Source organism: Sciurus vulgaris, assembly GCF_902686455.1.
Source record: "Sciurus vulgaris genome assembly, chromosome: 14".
Taxonomy (NCBI): Eukaryota; Metazoa; Chordata; class Mammalia; order Rodentia; family Sciuridae; genus Sciurus; species Sciurus vulgaris.
Window position 1 is genome coordinate 6157211 of NC_136475.1, and position 15413 is coordinate 6172623.

General features: G+C 57.0%; 1 protein-coding gene across 6 annotated transcripts in view; it reads left to right on the top strand.

The window, feature by feature from the left end:
* The window catches only part of PAX8 (paired box 8), a 52431-nt gene extending 40641 nt beyond the window's left edge, over positions 1-11790 (top strand). For 5 of the 6 annotated variants that reach the window (XM_079111296.1, XM_079111298.1, XM_079111300.1 and 2 more), the window contains 3 exons: positions 3263-3364; positions 9565-9651; positions 10953-11790. In XM_079111296.1, coding sequence (XP_078967422.1) covers positions 3263-3364; positions 9565-9651; positions 10953-11029 — 266 coding nt within the window. In that variant the 3' untranslated portion in view covers positions 11030-11790. The remainder of the gene's footprint in view (positions 1-3262; positions 3365-9564; positions 9652-10952) is intronic. The other variant, XM_079111301.1, reaches the window with a different exon arrangement.
* The last annotated feature ends 3623 nt before the right edge of the window (positions 11791-15413 follow it).

Here is a 15413-nt window from a genome sequence, read left to right on the forward strand (position 1 = left end):
AAGCACTCCATCTTTTTTTCTTTTTTTGGGGGGGGGACCAAGGATTGAACTCAGGGGCCCTCTACCACTGAGCCACATCCCCAGCCCTATTCTGTATTTTATTTAGAGACAGGGTATCACTGACTTGCTTAGTGCCTTGCTTTTGCTGAGGCTGGCTTTGAACTCGCTATCCTCCTGCCTCAGCCTTCTGAGCCCCTGGGATGACAGGCACCCAGCAACTTTGTTTTTTAGGAGTTGGGGCAGAGCGTTGTGGGCTGTTAAGACAGGGCAGCAGAGTTTGTGTGAGGGCCTCCTGGAGAAAGTTTTCCGGAAGGGCCAGGTTTCATGGAGGAATGCTTGAGGAGTCTGCTCTAGAATGTGATCCAGAAGTCTCTACTGTACTAGGAGGAAATTAGGGGACTACCTGGAGAGGAACGTTAAGATATCGGAACATAGGGGAGGGAGGACAAGGAGCTCCATTCTCCAGGGCATTGTGGGGGCACGTGCTCACGGGGGCAGGGGGTGCTTGTGGGTTCCACTGTGGCCTAATGCAGTCTGTGCCTGGGGTCTGCCCACTACACAGCACAGATCCAGAAACCAGAGTCTAGGGATGGAAAGCCACAGGGTGAGGTCTGGAGGTGGGGAGTGTGGGACCTCAGGCCACCAGAGCCGAAGGAGCACTAGCAGACAGGTGGCCTGTGAGCCAAGACTGGTCCCCACCACCCGTCTCCAGTCATGGCAGATACAGAGGCTCTCTCAGCGTCTTTCTTAACCCAGTGAGCTGGGAAGCTCCTGCCAACCAATCTTAGATAAGGCAAACCCAAGTTATAAGCTCTCACCAGGTTAGCTCCTGTGTGACAGGCTGGGAGGTGTGGTTTGCAGGGATTAAGTGCTTTTTTCCCTCGTCCACATCTGGATCTAGAGGACTCTCCCCCACCATCCCCCTCAGTGGGGGAGGAAGAGGGAAGGTGTCAGGCCTGGTCGGCCACACCGCCCCCTTCCATCTCTCCCCCTCACCACCCCTCCACCTCCACACCTTTCCTCCCTCTCTTGGTCCCTGCACCTGACTGGGCGCTTTACACAGGGCCACCGGGGCGTGGCAGGCTCCTGCACAGGAAGCTCAGCCTGTCTGTCCTTCCCTTTCTAAGTCTGCTATGATTCCCTCTCCTTCCCTCTCTTTCCAACCCTCCATGTCAGGTGAACAGAGCCCACCTCGAGAATCCCAGTGAGTTCCACCCTGTTGGGTCAGACATGGCCAGACACTGCAGCAAAAGTCAAACGAACTCGAGGGCAGCATGCAGGCAGAACCTTCACACAGCTGAATGGCAGACGCTGGCAGCTCATTTCAAAGAGGGCTATTCCAGGTCCACGGACACGTGGCCCTTTCCAGGATGAGCCCCCTGCCCCAGCCAGCGTCCCTCTGGGCGTGAGCTCAGTGATGGCCTCAGGGTAATGGTAATCTCTCTTTCCCATTCCGCATAAGATAAACAGGATCAGGGCACACACGTGGCTGGCCCAGGGGCACAGAAGATTAGCTGCAGAAGCGGGATGAGGATCCCAAGTCCTCTGATCCCCAGCCTCGACCTCCTGAGGAAGGGCACAGGCTGAGGACACAGGGTCTTGGCCACTGGCTCCTTGGGCCAGGCTCCACATGCCATGCCAGCCTCTGCCCCGTCGTGACTTAGTGCCTGGCCTTGATAAGTTGTCACCCTTGCTCTCTGCTCTGTCCCCAAGTGCATAGGGAAGTGCCCAGTCCACAGCGCTTACTCAGGATTTGTTGGGTGCACAAGCTGTCCTTGGGGGACCTCCAGAGTGAGAAAACAGGGAGAAAGGTCACTCCCTTGTCCATGGTATGCACAATTTACTGGGGTCCATGGACGAACCTCCTGTCCCTCGTTACCAGGCACCCCTTCAAGGGGCTGCTATGTGAAGCCGGGGCACCCGTGGGTGGAAACCTGGACTAGCAGTGTCACTGAGGCGGTGGACCTGGTAAGTTGGTGGACAGGGCTCGCAGGAAGCCTGTGGACATCCTGGGAGGAGAAACGGCCCCCATGAGGGAGGCAGAAGGCACTTGGGTCAAGCCGCCATGACCTAACACAGAGGTCTGGACCAGAGTGACTTTACCCACCTGTGACGCGTGGCATGGCCAGGAGACACTTGGTTGTCACACAGGACGGGAACTGCTACTGACTCTGAATGTCTACAGTGCACAGGACAATCTCACAACAAATAATTAGCCAGTCTAAAATACTGATGTTTTGAGATTGAGACCCTGTAGGCATCATGAAGAATCGGAGGACCAAATAATTCATCATACAATGGCAGCTCAGTGAGAGTGAAATGGACGTTAGTAATAAATACGCTGGGACGTGGTCAGCACCTGGACCCACCTGGGCAAACCAGGATATATTGTCTCTTTCACAAGAACTTTGGGGTGAGGCAGATGCTGGCCTGGACCTGCAGAACCTAGGGGTGATGGAAGAGGGGAGCAGGTGAGGGATCCTGGTTGTTGGGCAGGGCATAGGTGGGAAGAAGGTCACCAGGTCAACTGAGACTCCTAAATGGAAAGCTTTCACTTCCTGATACAGAGGAGAGACAGAGCCAGGGAGAGGGGCTCTTCACAGCTCCCCTCCTGTCACCAAGGTGTGGGTATGCCTCACAAGTTACAGTAACATCTGTGTCACTAAAAATGTTTTCATTTTGTTCAGAACTGCAGTTTGCAGGTGGAAACTCATGGTCACACATGAAAGCTGACCATCTCTCAGCCACCTCTCCTTTCAGGTTAGGGGTGGGCAGCGGGTTTCAGATCCCTTGCATCTCTGAAAGATCATATTCACCTGGAAGGCCAAGTCAAGGGATGGACTCCCCATCTCTGGTTCAGTGGAAAAAAGGGTGATGGTTGATGGTTAATGTCTGCTCTGAGTCCTCCGAGCGGAAGCTGAAGGAGATGCAGTCAGTGGTCCCTGTGCATTTACTTGGTTGTGCCGAGTGCTGTCCTGGACGTGGGGCTAATGAAGACTCATGAACCTAGCCCCTGGCCTCCAGGACCATGACATTTTTGTGGATGAATAAAATAACATTCATCCATTGGAGAATGAGGGTACAGAACTGTGCTGTTCAAGTGCTTGCTGTGTGGTGAGCCTCTCTCCTGTCAGAGGCAAGAGCTTGGGCACAGGGGAGGAGGTGGGAATGGCGTCAGGGCCTTGCTGAGCTCAAGGAGAGAGGAGACGTGGAGCCCAGGCGCCTCCCTAGACCAGCTGATGACTCTGCTGTGTTTTTCCAGGGCGAGAGATGGTGGGGCCCACGCTGCCTGGATACCCGCCCCACATCCCCACCAGTGGACAGGGCAGCTATGCCTCTTCTGCCATCGCGGGCATGGTGGCAGGTAAGGGGAGGGGCTGTGTGGTGGGGGCACTGCAGAGGGGGCAGGAGACAGACCGAGTCCCCTGCATAGGCTTGCCAAAGGGCACTGAAGGATGGTGGACCCGAGGGGCACCTTGTACACACCTGGAGAAGAGGCCCAGTGCCCTCGGGCTCCTTCACCATCCCCAGCTCGGCCGCTCATTCCCAGATCTCCCACAGCCCACCCTGATGAAAAGGGCGGGGCTGAGACAGGCCCGTGTTCACATCCAAGCCTCTCACTAATTCCGTGGGTGCTGATGGAGCACACCAGACACAGCTGGTTTGACTTTGACGCGTCTCCGTCTCATCCCTTCTGAGGTCTGAGCGTGGTTGTTGATGACGACGATGATAAAGGAATGGTTGGCATACGTCCTTCCCATCCCACACTCGCTCAGCCTGCATGCGCAGGACCCAGGTTCCCAGGTTCTAGGTCTCAGGAGCCAAAGGGCAGAGCTTTCAGCCTCCGTTAGACTGGCTTGGAATCTTCACACCAGCCATTTGGGGTTCTTTGCCAGTTCTCATCCAACGTGACCCATAGTGTCAAGGTCTGGACAACTGAGGACAAGGGGGTTTCTTTGAAAAAGTCTCTCTCATCTGGGAGCCATGTGCGACAGACCCTGGGAGGGACGGGCTAGAGACAGTTCTGCCCAGAGAGGTCCAGGAGACTTCAGCTGGCGGAGTTCGGAGTGTGAGCAAAGCCCATGCCAGCCCTGGGCCCAATTCCCGGCTCTGCACCCAGAGACTTGGCGCATCCTCCCAAGCCTACTTCCCTCTGCTGACCACCCTCCCAGGGCACCCTGTGCAAGGCAGGTGGGCTGGGCTCTCCTGGGCAGAGGAGGGGCAGGGGAGGGAGGAGGGAGGGAGGCCCAGTGCTCCCTGGGAACCTGCTGAGCTGGCACTTGTTGCCGCCTGGTTACCGTGGCGATGTGCTTAATGCAGCGTTGAAAATACAGAATACTGACTCCTCTCTCCCTCCTGGCCCCGGACTCCCTCCCTCCCTCCCTTCCTCTTCTGGAGCGTGAAATGAGATTGGTCAAGATAAAAAAGGAAAAGATTCGGTTATTTTTTTAAGAGTGTGGATAATGGGGCCTCTCAATCAAAATCCCAGGCTCCAGCCTGCTCCCCCATCCCCCTTCCCACCCCTCCACCTTGCCCTACCGCCTACTCCGAGGAGGAGGACACCGAAGAACGAGGTTTTCCTCTTAATTATGAATCATTCCTTGAGGGCAGCCCAGGGCAAGGGTTCCTGGGGCCCAGCATCTGACCTGGGAGGTAATTGGAAGGCTTGAGCTTCTCATCAAAGGCCCCAGGTCTTTTCCAGAAAGGCCTCATCCAGAGCCAGGCTGTGCGTGCGTGCGTGCGCGCGCACGCGCACACACACACACACACACATACACACAAACAGGACCACACTGATTACAAGTGGATTTCGAGAGGGAGGGGACCCGCCTTGCACATGAAGGGCCTCCCAGTCTGTGCTGCATGCAAATCAGTTTTCAGAAAATGCAGCACTATTTAAATAAATCAGCTGCTGCGTAGGGTGTGCTCCTACACACACCCTTGTGTGAATGAATTCTTAAAAGAATTTTGCTTTTTTAGAAAAAATATGTGTCCATCTCTTACCCCTGCTTGTGACCTCCCAGTCCACAGAAGGGGGATGCCTTCAGTTAGAGTCAGTAAACTCATCAGGCACCTACTGCGTGAACGTAAGGCCATCGTAAATGTTGAAGTAGGGCGTGCCTCTGCCATTCTCCAGTCCACGTGGAGAGGAGGATGTGGTCACTGGTCACGCACCTGTGCATGCCTGGACCTCCACACGCCTTTGTGTCCCAGAAGTCTTTACCATAGACTGGGAGGCCAATGGTTTCCCTACTTTACAGGCGAGCAGACTGAGGCTTAGAAAAGCCAGTGGCGTGCTCAGGGTCCTTACAACTCTAAGCAGCTGAGTTGCTGAAACACAGATCTTGTGATTTCAAATCTAGGGCTCCTTCCACTTCAACACACTGCCTCCAACCACCCGAGAAATCAAGATAAGCTTGGGAAAGTAGCATGGGAAAAGGGTCTGAACGCCATCCCTTGTGTCCACTCACTTTCCGTTGTGTCTTCTCTCTCTCTCTCTCCCTCTCTCTGTATCTTTCCCCGTCCTCTCCCTTCTCATTTATTTTTATTTTTTGGTTCCAGCCCCACTAACACAATGGCCCTCACATCAGTTCTAGAGCAGAACCAACATCTCCAGATGGATGGGTTCATCCAGCAAACTACTATCTTTCCATCCATCCTGCCTACCTGTCTGTCTAGGCATCCTTCCATTTTTGAGCCATCTTTCCATCCATATATCTTTCTATCTGTTCATCCACCCATTCTCCCACCCCTCTATTCCTCCATCTACTCATCCTTCCATTTTTTATCCATCTTTCCATCCATATATCTTCCCATCTATCCATCCCTCCACCCATTCTTCCACCCATCCATGTCCACCCTTTCATCTATCCACCCATTTACCTTTCCATGTATCTAATTTTCCATCCATCCACTCACTCATCCATCTATCCATCCCTCCATCTGTTCAACTACCCATCTTTCCATTCATCCATCTGTTCTTCCATCAGTCCATCTAGCCATTTCCCACATACCCCTCCTTTCATCTGTCCATCTTTCCACCTGTCCTTCAGCACCTATCCTTCTCCATGCTTTTGCCCATACATCTAGCCTTTCCTACATCCATCTTCACATTGATCCGCCCATGCATCTGTCTGTGTATTCACTCCTTCCTGCCTCCATCTTTCCACCTGTCCATCTTTTTGTCATCAGTATTTCCATCATCCACATACCACCCATCCTTGTATCTTTCCATCTGTTCACTACTTTTTCACTTAACGAATACTAGTGAGATTCTGCTGCATGGGATGGTAGGCATACAGGAGTGCACAAAGCATATTCCTCTGTTCATGGAGCATACAACCTCACAGTGGAGAGAAATGAACAGTGAACAAGTCAATGAGTGAATGAGCCTGTACCAGAAAACGTGATGGTTCATAAAGAGCCACAGGGAGAAGAGATAACTGCTTTAGATTGGATGATCAGGGAAGGCCTCTCTGAGAAGGTGTTCAAAGTGGTCAGCCAAGTGATAAACTGGGGCTGACCATCCCTGGTCCCAGAAGAACAGCAAGTGCAAAGGCCCTAAGGCAGGAAGGAACTGGCTTAGCATGACGGCACCCAGAAGGAAGGAGACCATATCAAAGAACAGTGAGCAACTGGGGAAAGCACTGCAGGATGAGGAGATGTCAGTAACAGCAGGGCCAGGTTTTAAAGGACCACTCAGTCCTCTGGGAAAACAGACTGTAGACCGTCAGGAGGGAAAGCGCAGAGGCCAGTTAGGGTGGAGTTGCGGTCGTTCTTGCAGGGGATGCCAGTGGCTTGGACGGTGAAGGAGGGGAAGAGACACTGATGATGTTTTGGTGGTAGAGCCAACACAAGCTGCTGGGGAGCTGGCAGGAGGGATCAGAAAACAGGCATCATGGATCACTAGGACTGTGGTCATGGCATACTCCGTTGGTGATAGCGGGAGACTCAGGAGGAGGACCTAGTGGGTCTGATGTTAGGATTGCCGCACCTACGACATGCCCAGCCCCACGTGTCAGCAGGCAGGAGACCTGCCTCTGAAGGCAGAGGAGGGTCCTGGGGAGCCTGATGTCAGCCACTGTGCGGCCCTCTTGTTTCACATCAAGGAATTAGATGAGTGCACCTGAAAGAATAGGAATGGAAGTTCCCCGAAGGCTCGCACACCCTCCGAGGGCTTCTCCAGCATAATTTAGAGTTCTGACAGAGAAAGGACCAGCAAAGAGAGTGAGAGGCAGTGACCAGCAAGGAGCAGACCAGGAGTTTGGGCAGTGTGGAACCCAGAGGCATGGAGGGAGTGCTGAGCTGAGAGCTGGAGGACATAAGCAGAGGCCATGGGGCAGAGAGGGGCTGATAGCTCGGGTGGACTCTGGGGTTGGAAGAAGTTGGACTTTTTGTTTATTATTTTTTGGGGGAGGAACTGGGGATTTAGCCCAAGGGCTTTTTACCACTGAACCACATCCCCAGCCCCACCCCTTTTTTTTCCATTTTGAGACAGAGTCTTGCTAAGTTGCTTAGGGCCTTGCTAAGTTGCCGAGGCTGGCCTAGAACGTGTGATCCTCCTGCCTGAGCCTCCCCAGCCACTGGGTGGGCACGTGCCACCACCCTGGCAAATTTTTTCCAGGTAGAAAATAACAGAGCATGATCCTAGGCCAAAGGGAGCAATGAGTTAGGAAGGAAGAGACCGCTAAAGCAGGAAAGGGGGGCATGTGCAGGAGCCAGGTGGAAAGATGAGTGGGTGGGATGCAGAGGAAGGAGGACGGTTTGGCCTTCAGAGGCGCAGGACGTTTCGTCCTCCCTGGCTGCAGCAGGTGGGCAGATCTGGTGGTGGGAAGAGGCCACACGCAGGAGTGTTCGTCCCAGCCCCATCCTCCACCCGGACTCCCCTGGGGCTGAGGCACAGGTGCACAGTGAGTGCGTTAAATGAATGAGTAAGTGCGCGGGTGAGTGGATGCATGAATGAGTGACAAAATGAGGGCAAACACAATGTGTTTTCCGTCTCTCTTCTGTGTCCTTTGGAGCCTGCAGTGCTCAGCTTTGGTAAGGGTGGGGTGAAGGCCAGGGCAGGGCCATGCTGTGAAGCCAGTGTGGAAGGACCTGAGACCAGGGAGATGGAGGGGTGCCCGCAGTAAAGGGAGTAGTTCAAGGGCCAGTGCATGCCTCCATTCCTCCTGTACAAGGCTTCTCTGCAAGGAACAGCCCCCACTGGCCCCAACCCAGCTCTCAGACTGGTTGCATGACTGATTTGAGCCTCTGGAACTTTGTTTAACACTTGTTTCTTGGGAGACTAATTAAAAAGCTAACATTTATTGAGTGCTTCTTATATGCCAAGCGTGATTATATATTATGTATCATCTTGTTTAACCCCAAGAGACAGGGGCAATAATTTGCCCCATTTGACAAGAGGGAAACAAGGCTCAGAGAGCCTAAGTGACTTATCCAAGTTTTTAGAGCCAGGAAGTGAGAGATGCGGATTTGACTTCGGACAGCCTGGGAAGAAGATGAGGAGCCGCAGAAAGCACTTAGCTCACAATTGCAGATGAGTTTCCAAAAGGCTGTGTGGACACCCACTGGATCTCAGGGTTGGCAGGAACCTGACTTTGTAAATGACATTATCTCATAAGTGATAAAGTAACTATCTGGAATTTAGGGTCAGGAGTTCTAAGGTCAAGTCCTGCCTTGCCCTTTGTCAGCAGTGTAATTTGAGGCGAATCACCAATCCTGCTGCACTCCGGGGTCCGAGGCCATGCCCTGGCTGTGTGGGTGAGTGCCACATGGGGCGGGTGTGCAACAGGAGGGCTTCAGCCCACCCAGCGCCAGCGATTGTCGTCCTGGGGGCAGCCCAAGCTCGCTGCTGCTGTGCGAGAGATTCCTTAAGTGATTCCTCTGGGAAATGATTCCTGTGGGGAAGCCATGGATCTACTCACAGCAGGAGGTGATCCGATCTACTTTGTGCAAATAAACGCATGCCCTGGGTTGGCTGAAAGTGGTGACAAATTCTCAGAGTAAGTTTCAGAACACAGCGTTCCCAAGAGCCGGGTGCCCTCCAGGCCCCTCCCTCTTCTGCCTGGTCCTCAGCACCTCCTGAACGTAGAGGACCACGCCCTCCACAAATGCCTCCTGGGGAGGCTAGCAAGAGCGTTCTCAGTGTTCCACTGCCAGCGCCTCTTCCCTGCCCCTGCCATGGGCCCTCGCAAGGCCCCTTGTGCAGAAGTTCCAGGCAGCCGTGGAAGCAGGGCTAGAATCTGGGCCCTCCACCCCCCGCACAGCTTCCACACTCCACTAGGCCTCCAGCTGTGTGAGCTTCTGCAGGTCCCACAGCCTCAGTTTCCTTATCTCTAACATGGGCTTAGTAACAGTGTCTGCCTCCCCGGGCTCTTTGGAGGGCTTCGGTGTCCCGGTGGGTCAGGGCAGTGCCTCTGGTTCCTGGAGAACCAGATGACCCCAGACCTTGCAGTTCCCCTCGGGCTGCTGGAGGGGCCTCCCCACGCCGCTCACCCACTGCAGCCCCAGCCCCCGCTGGGAGCCTCGTCCTCACCGGCCTCTCTCCTGTGCCCCCGACAGGAAGTGAATACTCTGGCAACACCTATGGCCACACCCCCTACTCCTCCTACAGCGAGGCCTGGCGCTTCCCCAACTCCAGCTTGCTGAGTAAGTCACGGGCCAGGCGGGCCCTCTGCTGGGCAGGGCGGGTGAGGGGCACAGCTAGGCCTGGAGCGCTGGGAGGCCCCAGGTTGGACCAGGGCCTGGGGAGACCTGTGTCCTTGTGGCAGAAGACAGTACAGGAGGGCAGTCTTTGTGGGGAGAAGGCAGAAGCCAGGGCCTTCCCCGCGCGATCTCTCTCCTGCTCCCCAAGGCCCTGAATCTTTTACATAAGATTCAGAGTTGAGGCCGGGAGGGGAGGGCAAGGGTGGACCCAGGAAAGCCTGAGAGGCCTGCTGGCCACCGTGGCCACGCCGATTCAGCCCCGCCAGCCCACTCGGCTGCCCGTCATTTTGGAGCTGATTTCAGAACAGTCCTGTCCCTCATCAACCACCTAAGTGGGTCACAGATATTCCTGACTCAGCACCAAAGCCCTCAGCAGGAATCCTCGTCCTTCCAGGTTCACCACATTTGGTTGGAGAACTGGACAGCGTGCAGGGTTGAGGCCCAGAGACTGGCTGCAGCGAGCTTCAAGGCCACTGTCCACGCCTCTCTGGCCACAGGACCCTGGGCTGGGGAAAAAAGCAGGCCCACGGTGGGGAACTTGAGGGTTCCCCCGGGGCTTCCCCGAGTGCTGGCCTCGAGGGTGTCAGCAGACCTGAGCCAGAGAGAAACAGTGGCCAGCCTCGCAGGCACCATGATCCCCGAGACCTCTACTGCTGTTACCTCTGGGCATTCCAGAAACCACAGGAAGGGTGCTGACCTGGGCTCTGTTTGCAGATATCTGCAACTCCAGGCCACCGTTTGGTTCCCCTTGGCCAGGAAGGACAAGGGCAGTGGGAAGTGCGAGGGCTGGGGGTCAGGGTACCCTCCTGCTGAGCCCCCCCCAGGCTGCCAGCCAGCAGGTGCATGGAGGCCACTGCAGGCCCACAAGCCCAGGCCTCCTTGGCCTCTGGGACTCTCACCCTCTGGGCATTAAGAGGAAGATCCTGTGACCTGCAACTGTTGGGCAAGGCTGGTGCTCGACTCTGGGGCTCCCATGGGCCCCTGCTCCCTCTTGCCTCTCCCTGCCGCCAGGGTGTTGAAGGTCAAGCTAGGGGAGGGGCCCAGCAACGGCTCTCACTCTGGCCAGCAGCTCAAAGGCGGGGCGGGAGAAGGAGGAAGCAGGCTGCAGAGGAGTTAATCTTTGATGATCAGATCGCGGGGTGAATGATTAACCGGCGCTGTCTTAGAAGTCAGCAGATGCGGGGAAGGCCCGCCGCACCTCCCTCTGACCGTCAGTGTTGTTGTTGTTTCTTCAACATGTCCAGGTTCCCCCTATTATTACAGTTCCACATCAAGGCCGAGCGTGCCGCCCACCACTGCCACGGCCTTTGACCATCTGTAATTGCCATGGGGACAGTGGGAGCGACCAGGCAGCAGGAGGACTTGGCCTGGGACAGGCCCCAGAGAGTCACACAAAGGAATCTTTATTTATTACATGAAAAATAACCACAAGTCCAGCACGGTGGCTCACTCCCTGTGTGGTTAATGTAATCAACCGCGAAAGACAGGATGACCTTGGAGACCGCCAGACTGTCCACCAGGACCCCTTAATGGGGGCAGGAGTTCAAGGGAAAGAGGACCATCCCGTTCCGAAAGACAGAACTAGAGAAGAAACCTTCCCTGGCTGGTAGCCACCAAAGAAGAGATGAGAGAGCCCCGAGGAGCCGGAGGGGGCCCAAATGGGACCCGCGTGGCTGTGCATCAACACGGTCCAGCAGACGTGGACTGTAAGCAAGTCCTTCCGCCCACAGGTCCAGCCCGGGCCAAGGCGGCCCCCCAATGGGCCCCATCCCCTCCCACAGCCTCCGCGGTGGCCGCCTCTTCCTGCTGGTCTCCCCGTCATTGGTTGCTCCTGGGCCACCCCCCACCCATCGCCGGCTGACCCCCGTTCCACCTGTTGCTTTGCAAGTGCCAGCCTCTCCTCCGGTGGCTCATCTCTATGGCAGCCGCCATCCGCCAGACCAGCCAGAAGCCTGGGCCCTGGGAGGTGAGGTGTGGCCCTGCCCAGGGCAGAACCAGGCGGAATGGCGGGAAAAGAGGACACTCCCCTTCCCAGCTGCTCCTGCCAAGCCGCGAGCTACCTGCAGCCCTCCTGCGGCAGCCCGAGGCCCAACTGTAAATACTGTAAAGGAAGCTCTGGTGGCGGAGCTTCCCTCCTCCCACCCGCAGACTGTGGCCTCTGAGCAAATTGTCTCCCAGCACCTTGGGCTTCTCTCCTTGATGCTTCTTTCTTTTTTAAAGAAACCCGCCATTACCACATGACTCAATAAAACATTGCTCTTCGCCTCAGGCTTTGGGGTTGGCTGGGGCTGGGGCTGGGCTTCCTCCCAAGGACCTCAGCACCCACTCTGGGGCTGTGGGTTGGGAAGGACGGTCTAAGGCTCACGGCCCTGACTTAGCATCTCCCTCTGCTCCTAACAGATGTCCAAGGCCGGGGAGAGCAGTGGCCCTAAGTTTTGAGTTCTTCCACTCTAAGTAAATATGAGGACGAAACAAGCCTGGGTGTGGGGCGGGGTTGTCATGCACTTCCCATGAACACTTGCAGGTGGTGTCAAGAAGCCCGGGGGTCCGTGGGCCCAGAGAGGAAGGATCTGGGGATTGCTCCAAAGTGGGAGCCATGATCAGCTCTCGTGAGCCCTGCAGTGCTGGAGAAGCGGGGGAAGACTGAGCGTCGTGTACCTGCGTTGGGGTCACGCAGGAGAAACCAAGGCTCGGGGAAGGATGCGGTGCCCAGGATGGAGGGTGGGGGATTCAGGCGAGTCCTCCCGCTGCGTCCAGCATGTTCACCCAGCACCGCAGGCCCCTGCCGGGGAAGCCCGAGTCTTTGCACCCAGCAGAGGGTATAGGTTTCTTCTCGTCCAGTTCTAAAGATTTGGCTGGGCAAAGGCAAGATCCGGGGGCGGTGGGCTCAGGAGTGGGTGTGGAAGGCTACAGGGCCTTAGCACAGTCCCCTCTGGGAAATTTAGGAGACCAGAGGGAGGGCCAAGGAGGGGCCCTGCCCTCGGCAGGTGTGTGGCCCACTGGGTGCTGTCTGCATGGTCCCCTTCTCCATGTGGGAACCAGCTGGAGCCAGGGGCCAGGCTGCAGCCAGGGTGCTCGGCTGGACAGCAGCTGGGCTTGAGTGGATGGAAGGGGGAGTCCTCACCCCACCCAGTGAGGACAGAGGTGGAGAGCAGGGCTGTCACCTCCTCAGTCCCCCTCAGGGAGAGGCCAGGGAGGCTGCAGGGCAGGGGCCACAAGATGGGCCTCGAGGAGGGGACCCTCCCTTGAAGAGCACCTATCCCCGTGATTTAGAATCCCAAGGGAGACTCCGTTCTCAACGGCAGGGCTCCCCGCCAGCTACGAGCATGGCGGCAGGACCCGGGAGCCCCGATGTCTGAGGCTCTTCATGACCCTGGACCCAGGTTCTTGAGGGCCCTAAGAGAGCCCTCGCCCAAATCACTCTGAGATGTGCCACGTCCCCAGCAGCCGACCCATCAGTCCTTGGGATCCACCCCTTGGAGAGGCTTCGCGTCCCTGGCAGCCCCTCTTCAGATCCCAGGTGACGGAGGGACCGAAGCGGTTTCGCTGCTGTGATCTTGGAGCAACGCTCTCCTTCCTTTCTCTGGTCTGAGCTGTTCACCCCAGGACGCCTGGCTCAGAGTGGTGGTTGTGGCTGTGCTGTGTGACCCAAGGGCACGGGTCCTGGCCAGGGTCTACACAGATATTCCACCCGGGCTCAAATCACGGGTTCCCTTCAGAAAATAGAGTCAAGCCCGAGTCGCGTGAGAGGCGGTTTGGGGTACCTTGGCACTGGAGTGGTGTTGGGAGAAGTCTGGTTGGGAGGAAGGCCCTGGGGACGAGGCCTCGGCGGGGGCACATGCAGGAAGCTGCTGGGGCTGGGCGGGAAGGCCACATTTCAGCCTCAAGTGCAGGAGCCTGGCTGCCCGTCGTCAGGGGCCTTGGTTTCCATGGGGCATGGGGAAGGTACTGGCAGAACCAGGAAGAGCCGGGCCTGGACATTCCCAAGGCATCTTGGCCCCGCCCGTGGCACCTGGAACTGTCACTTCTCCTGCCCAGTTTTCCAGGCTGCCCCCTGCTCTGGCCTCCCTGTTCCTAGCCTGGCCAGGCCAGCCCCAGGCGCCAGGAGGTGGCAGAAAGTCCGTGTGATGGCGGCGACCCCGAAGGGCAGGCCATGGGCTTCTTGCTGGAGGACAGAGCTGCTGTCATCCTCTGGCCCCGCCCAAAGCCCCACGAGGGTGTGGAGAAGGGGGACCCCGGAGTCCCCACCTCCAAGGCCAGCCCCAGGCTAGATCTCAGCCCTCCCTTGCCCCACCTTCTCTCACTCTTCCAAAGTTCTCGCCAGGGGTTGTTACTTAGGGCCGAGTGTTTTCTGCCAGGCAAGAGCATTGACAGCCACAGACCACACAAGCCAACGGAGGACACCAGACCAGAGAGCCCCAGGCCCTAGCTCAGGGGTTTAAGGTGGACCCTTGGAGGGTGGCACAGGAACAGGGTGCGGGGACCCCATGCCCTCCATCCGTGGGCCTGTGTTCCGGCATCGGTGTCTGTCAAAGGCAGGGACAGCCAGTGGGCACTCGGGCTCCCTCCTGGGTCCCTCCTTCCCCACCAGTGAGCAGCCCCTGCTCTCTCAGCCTCAGAGGTGACAGTACCCTTCCCCTAGGCCTCGTTTCTTTCTGCGCATGAAGCTCAGGCACGTGCCCCGCTGTCTTTGATTCTGATCTTGGGCCCTGTTTTGCTCTTGGAAATGGGGACGGAGAGAGATGACGTGGTCACGGTCCTTCAGCCAGTCACCAGAGGAGCAGAGACCACAGCCCGACTGACCCCTGCCGGGGGCCAGGTCTCCATCCTCTTCTGAGGTCTCGGGGCCTGGATGTGGCCAGGCAGGCCTGAGACCCCCGTCTTTAGGGCCAGGAAGCCTTCCTGCCTGCGTGGGGCTGGTGGCCCCTGGGCACTTGCACCCTGACTTCAGAGACGGGGGTCTGGAGGCAGGACGCCTTGTCCCACAAAGACCGACTCCCTCTCTCTTCCCTCTGCGTCCGCTTTAGTTCCTTATCCCACCCCTTCTGCCGACTTGGAAGTAATTACTGCTTTCCTCCCCGTGTGGCAGACCTTTATGAACCCAGGCCTCCGGGTGCCTGGAAGAGACACTAAGTGTTTGGGAAGAGCTTGGAGGTGGGGAAATGGCAGGACACCAGCCCTCTCCCCCTCCCTCTCTTTAGCCTCTTGTCTTTTCCTTGCTTTCTTCTCTTCCTTTGGCTCTTTGGAGGCAGTACCTTCTGGACGGCAGACCCCTGTCCCCAGGGCTCCCTGCCTTGCTCACGCACACACGCCATGTCATCAGCCTCTCCTCCGCATCTCACTGTCCCCCAGCACGGCCAGGGTACAGGGTCTGGGTCTTCCTCCTGGAAGAGGCCATTGGAGGCAGCTGGACGGGTCTCTCCTCCCTTCCGGGCAGGCTTACCCCTGGACGACCCCTCGCTCCCACTCTTGAGAAGCAGCACAGGCTAAGACCAGGCTGCAGAGAGGCTGCCCAGAGGTTGGGGTGAGGGTGCAGCCAGGCGCGGGAGGGGAGGAGCCCCTCCCCCTCTGCCCTGTGGCAGCGGGCCAGGCTGGGGGCGAGGCGCAGCCCGCAGCTCTCCCAGGGAAATGTGATTTCCCTTGAGTGAAGCGGACTGTGCAGTGTGGAAATTGGCTCTTTTCTGAGCGACTGGCGGCTGTTGCTG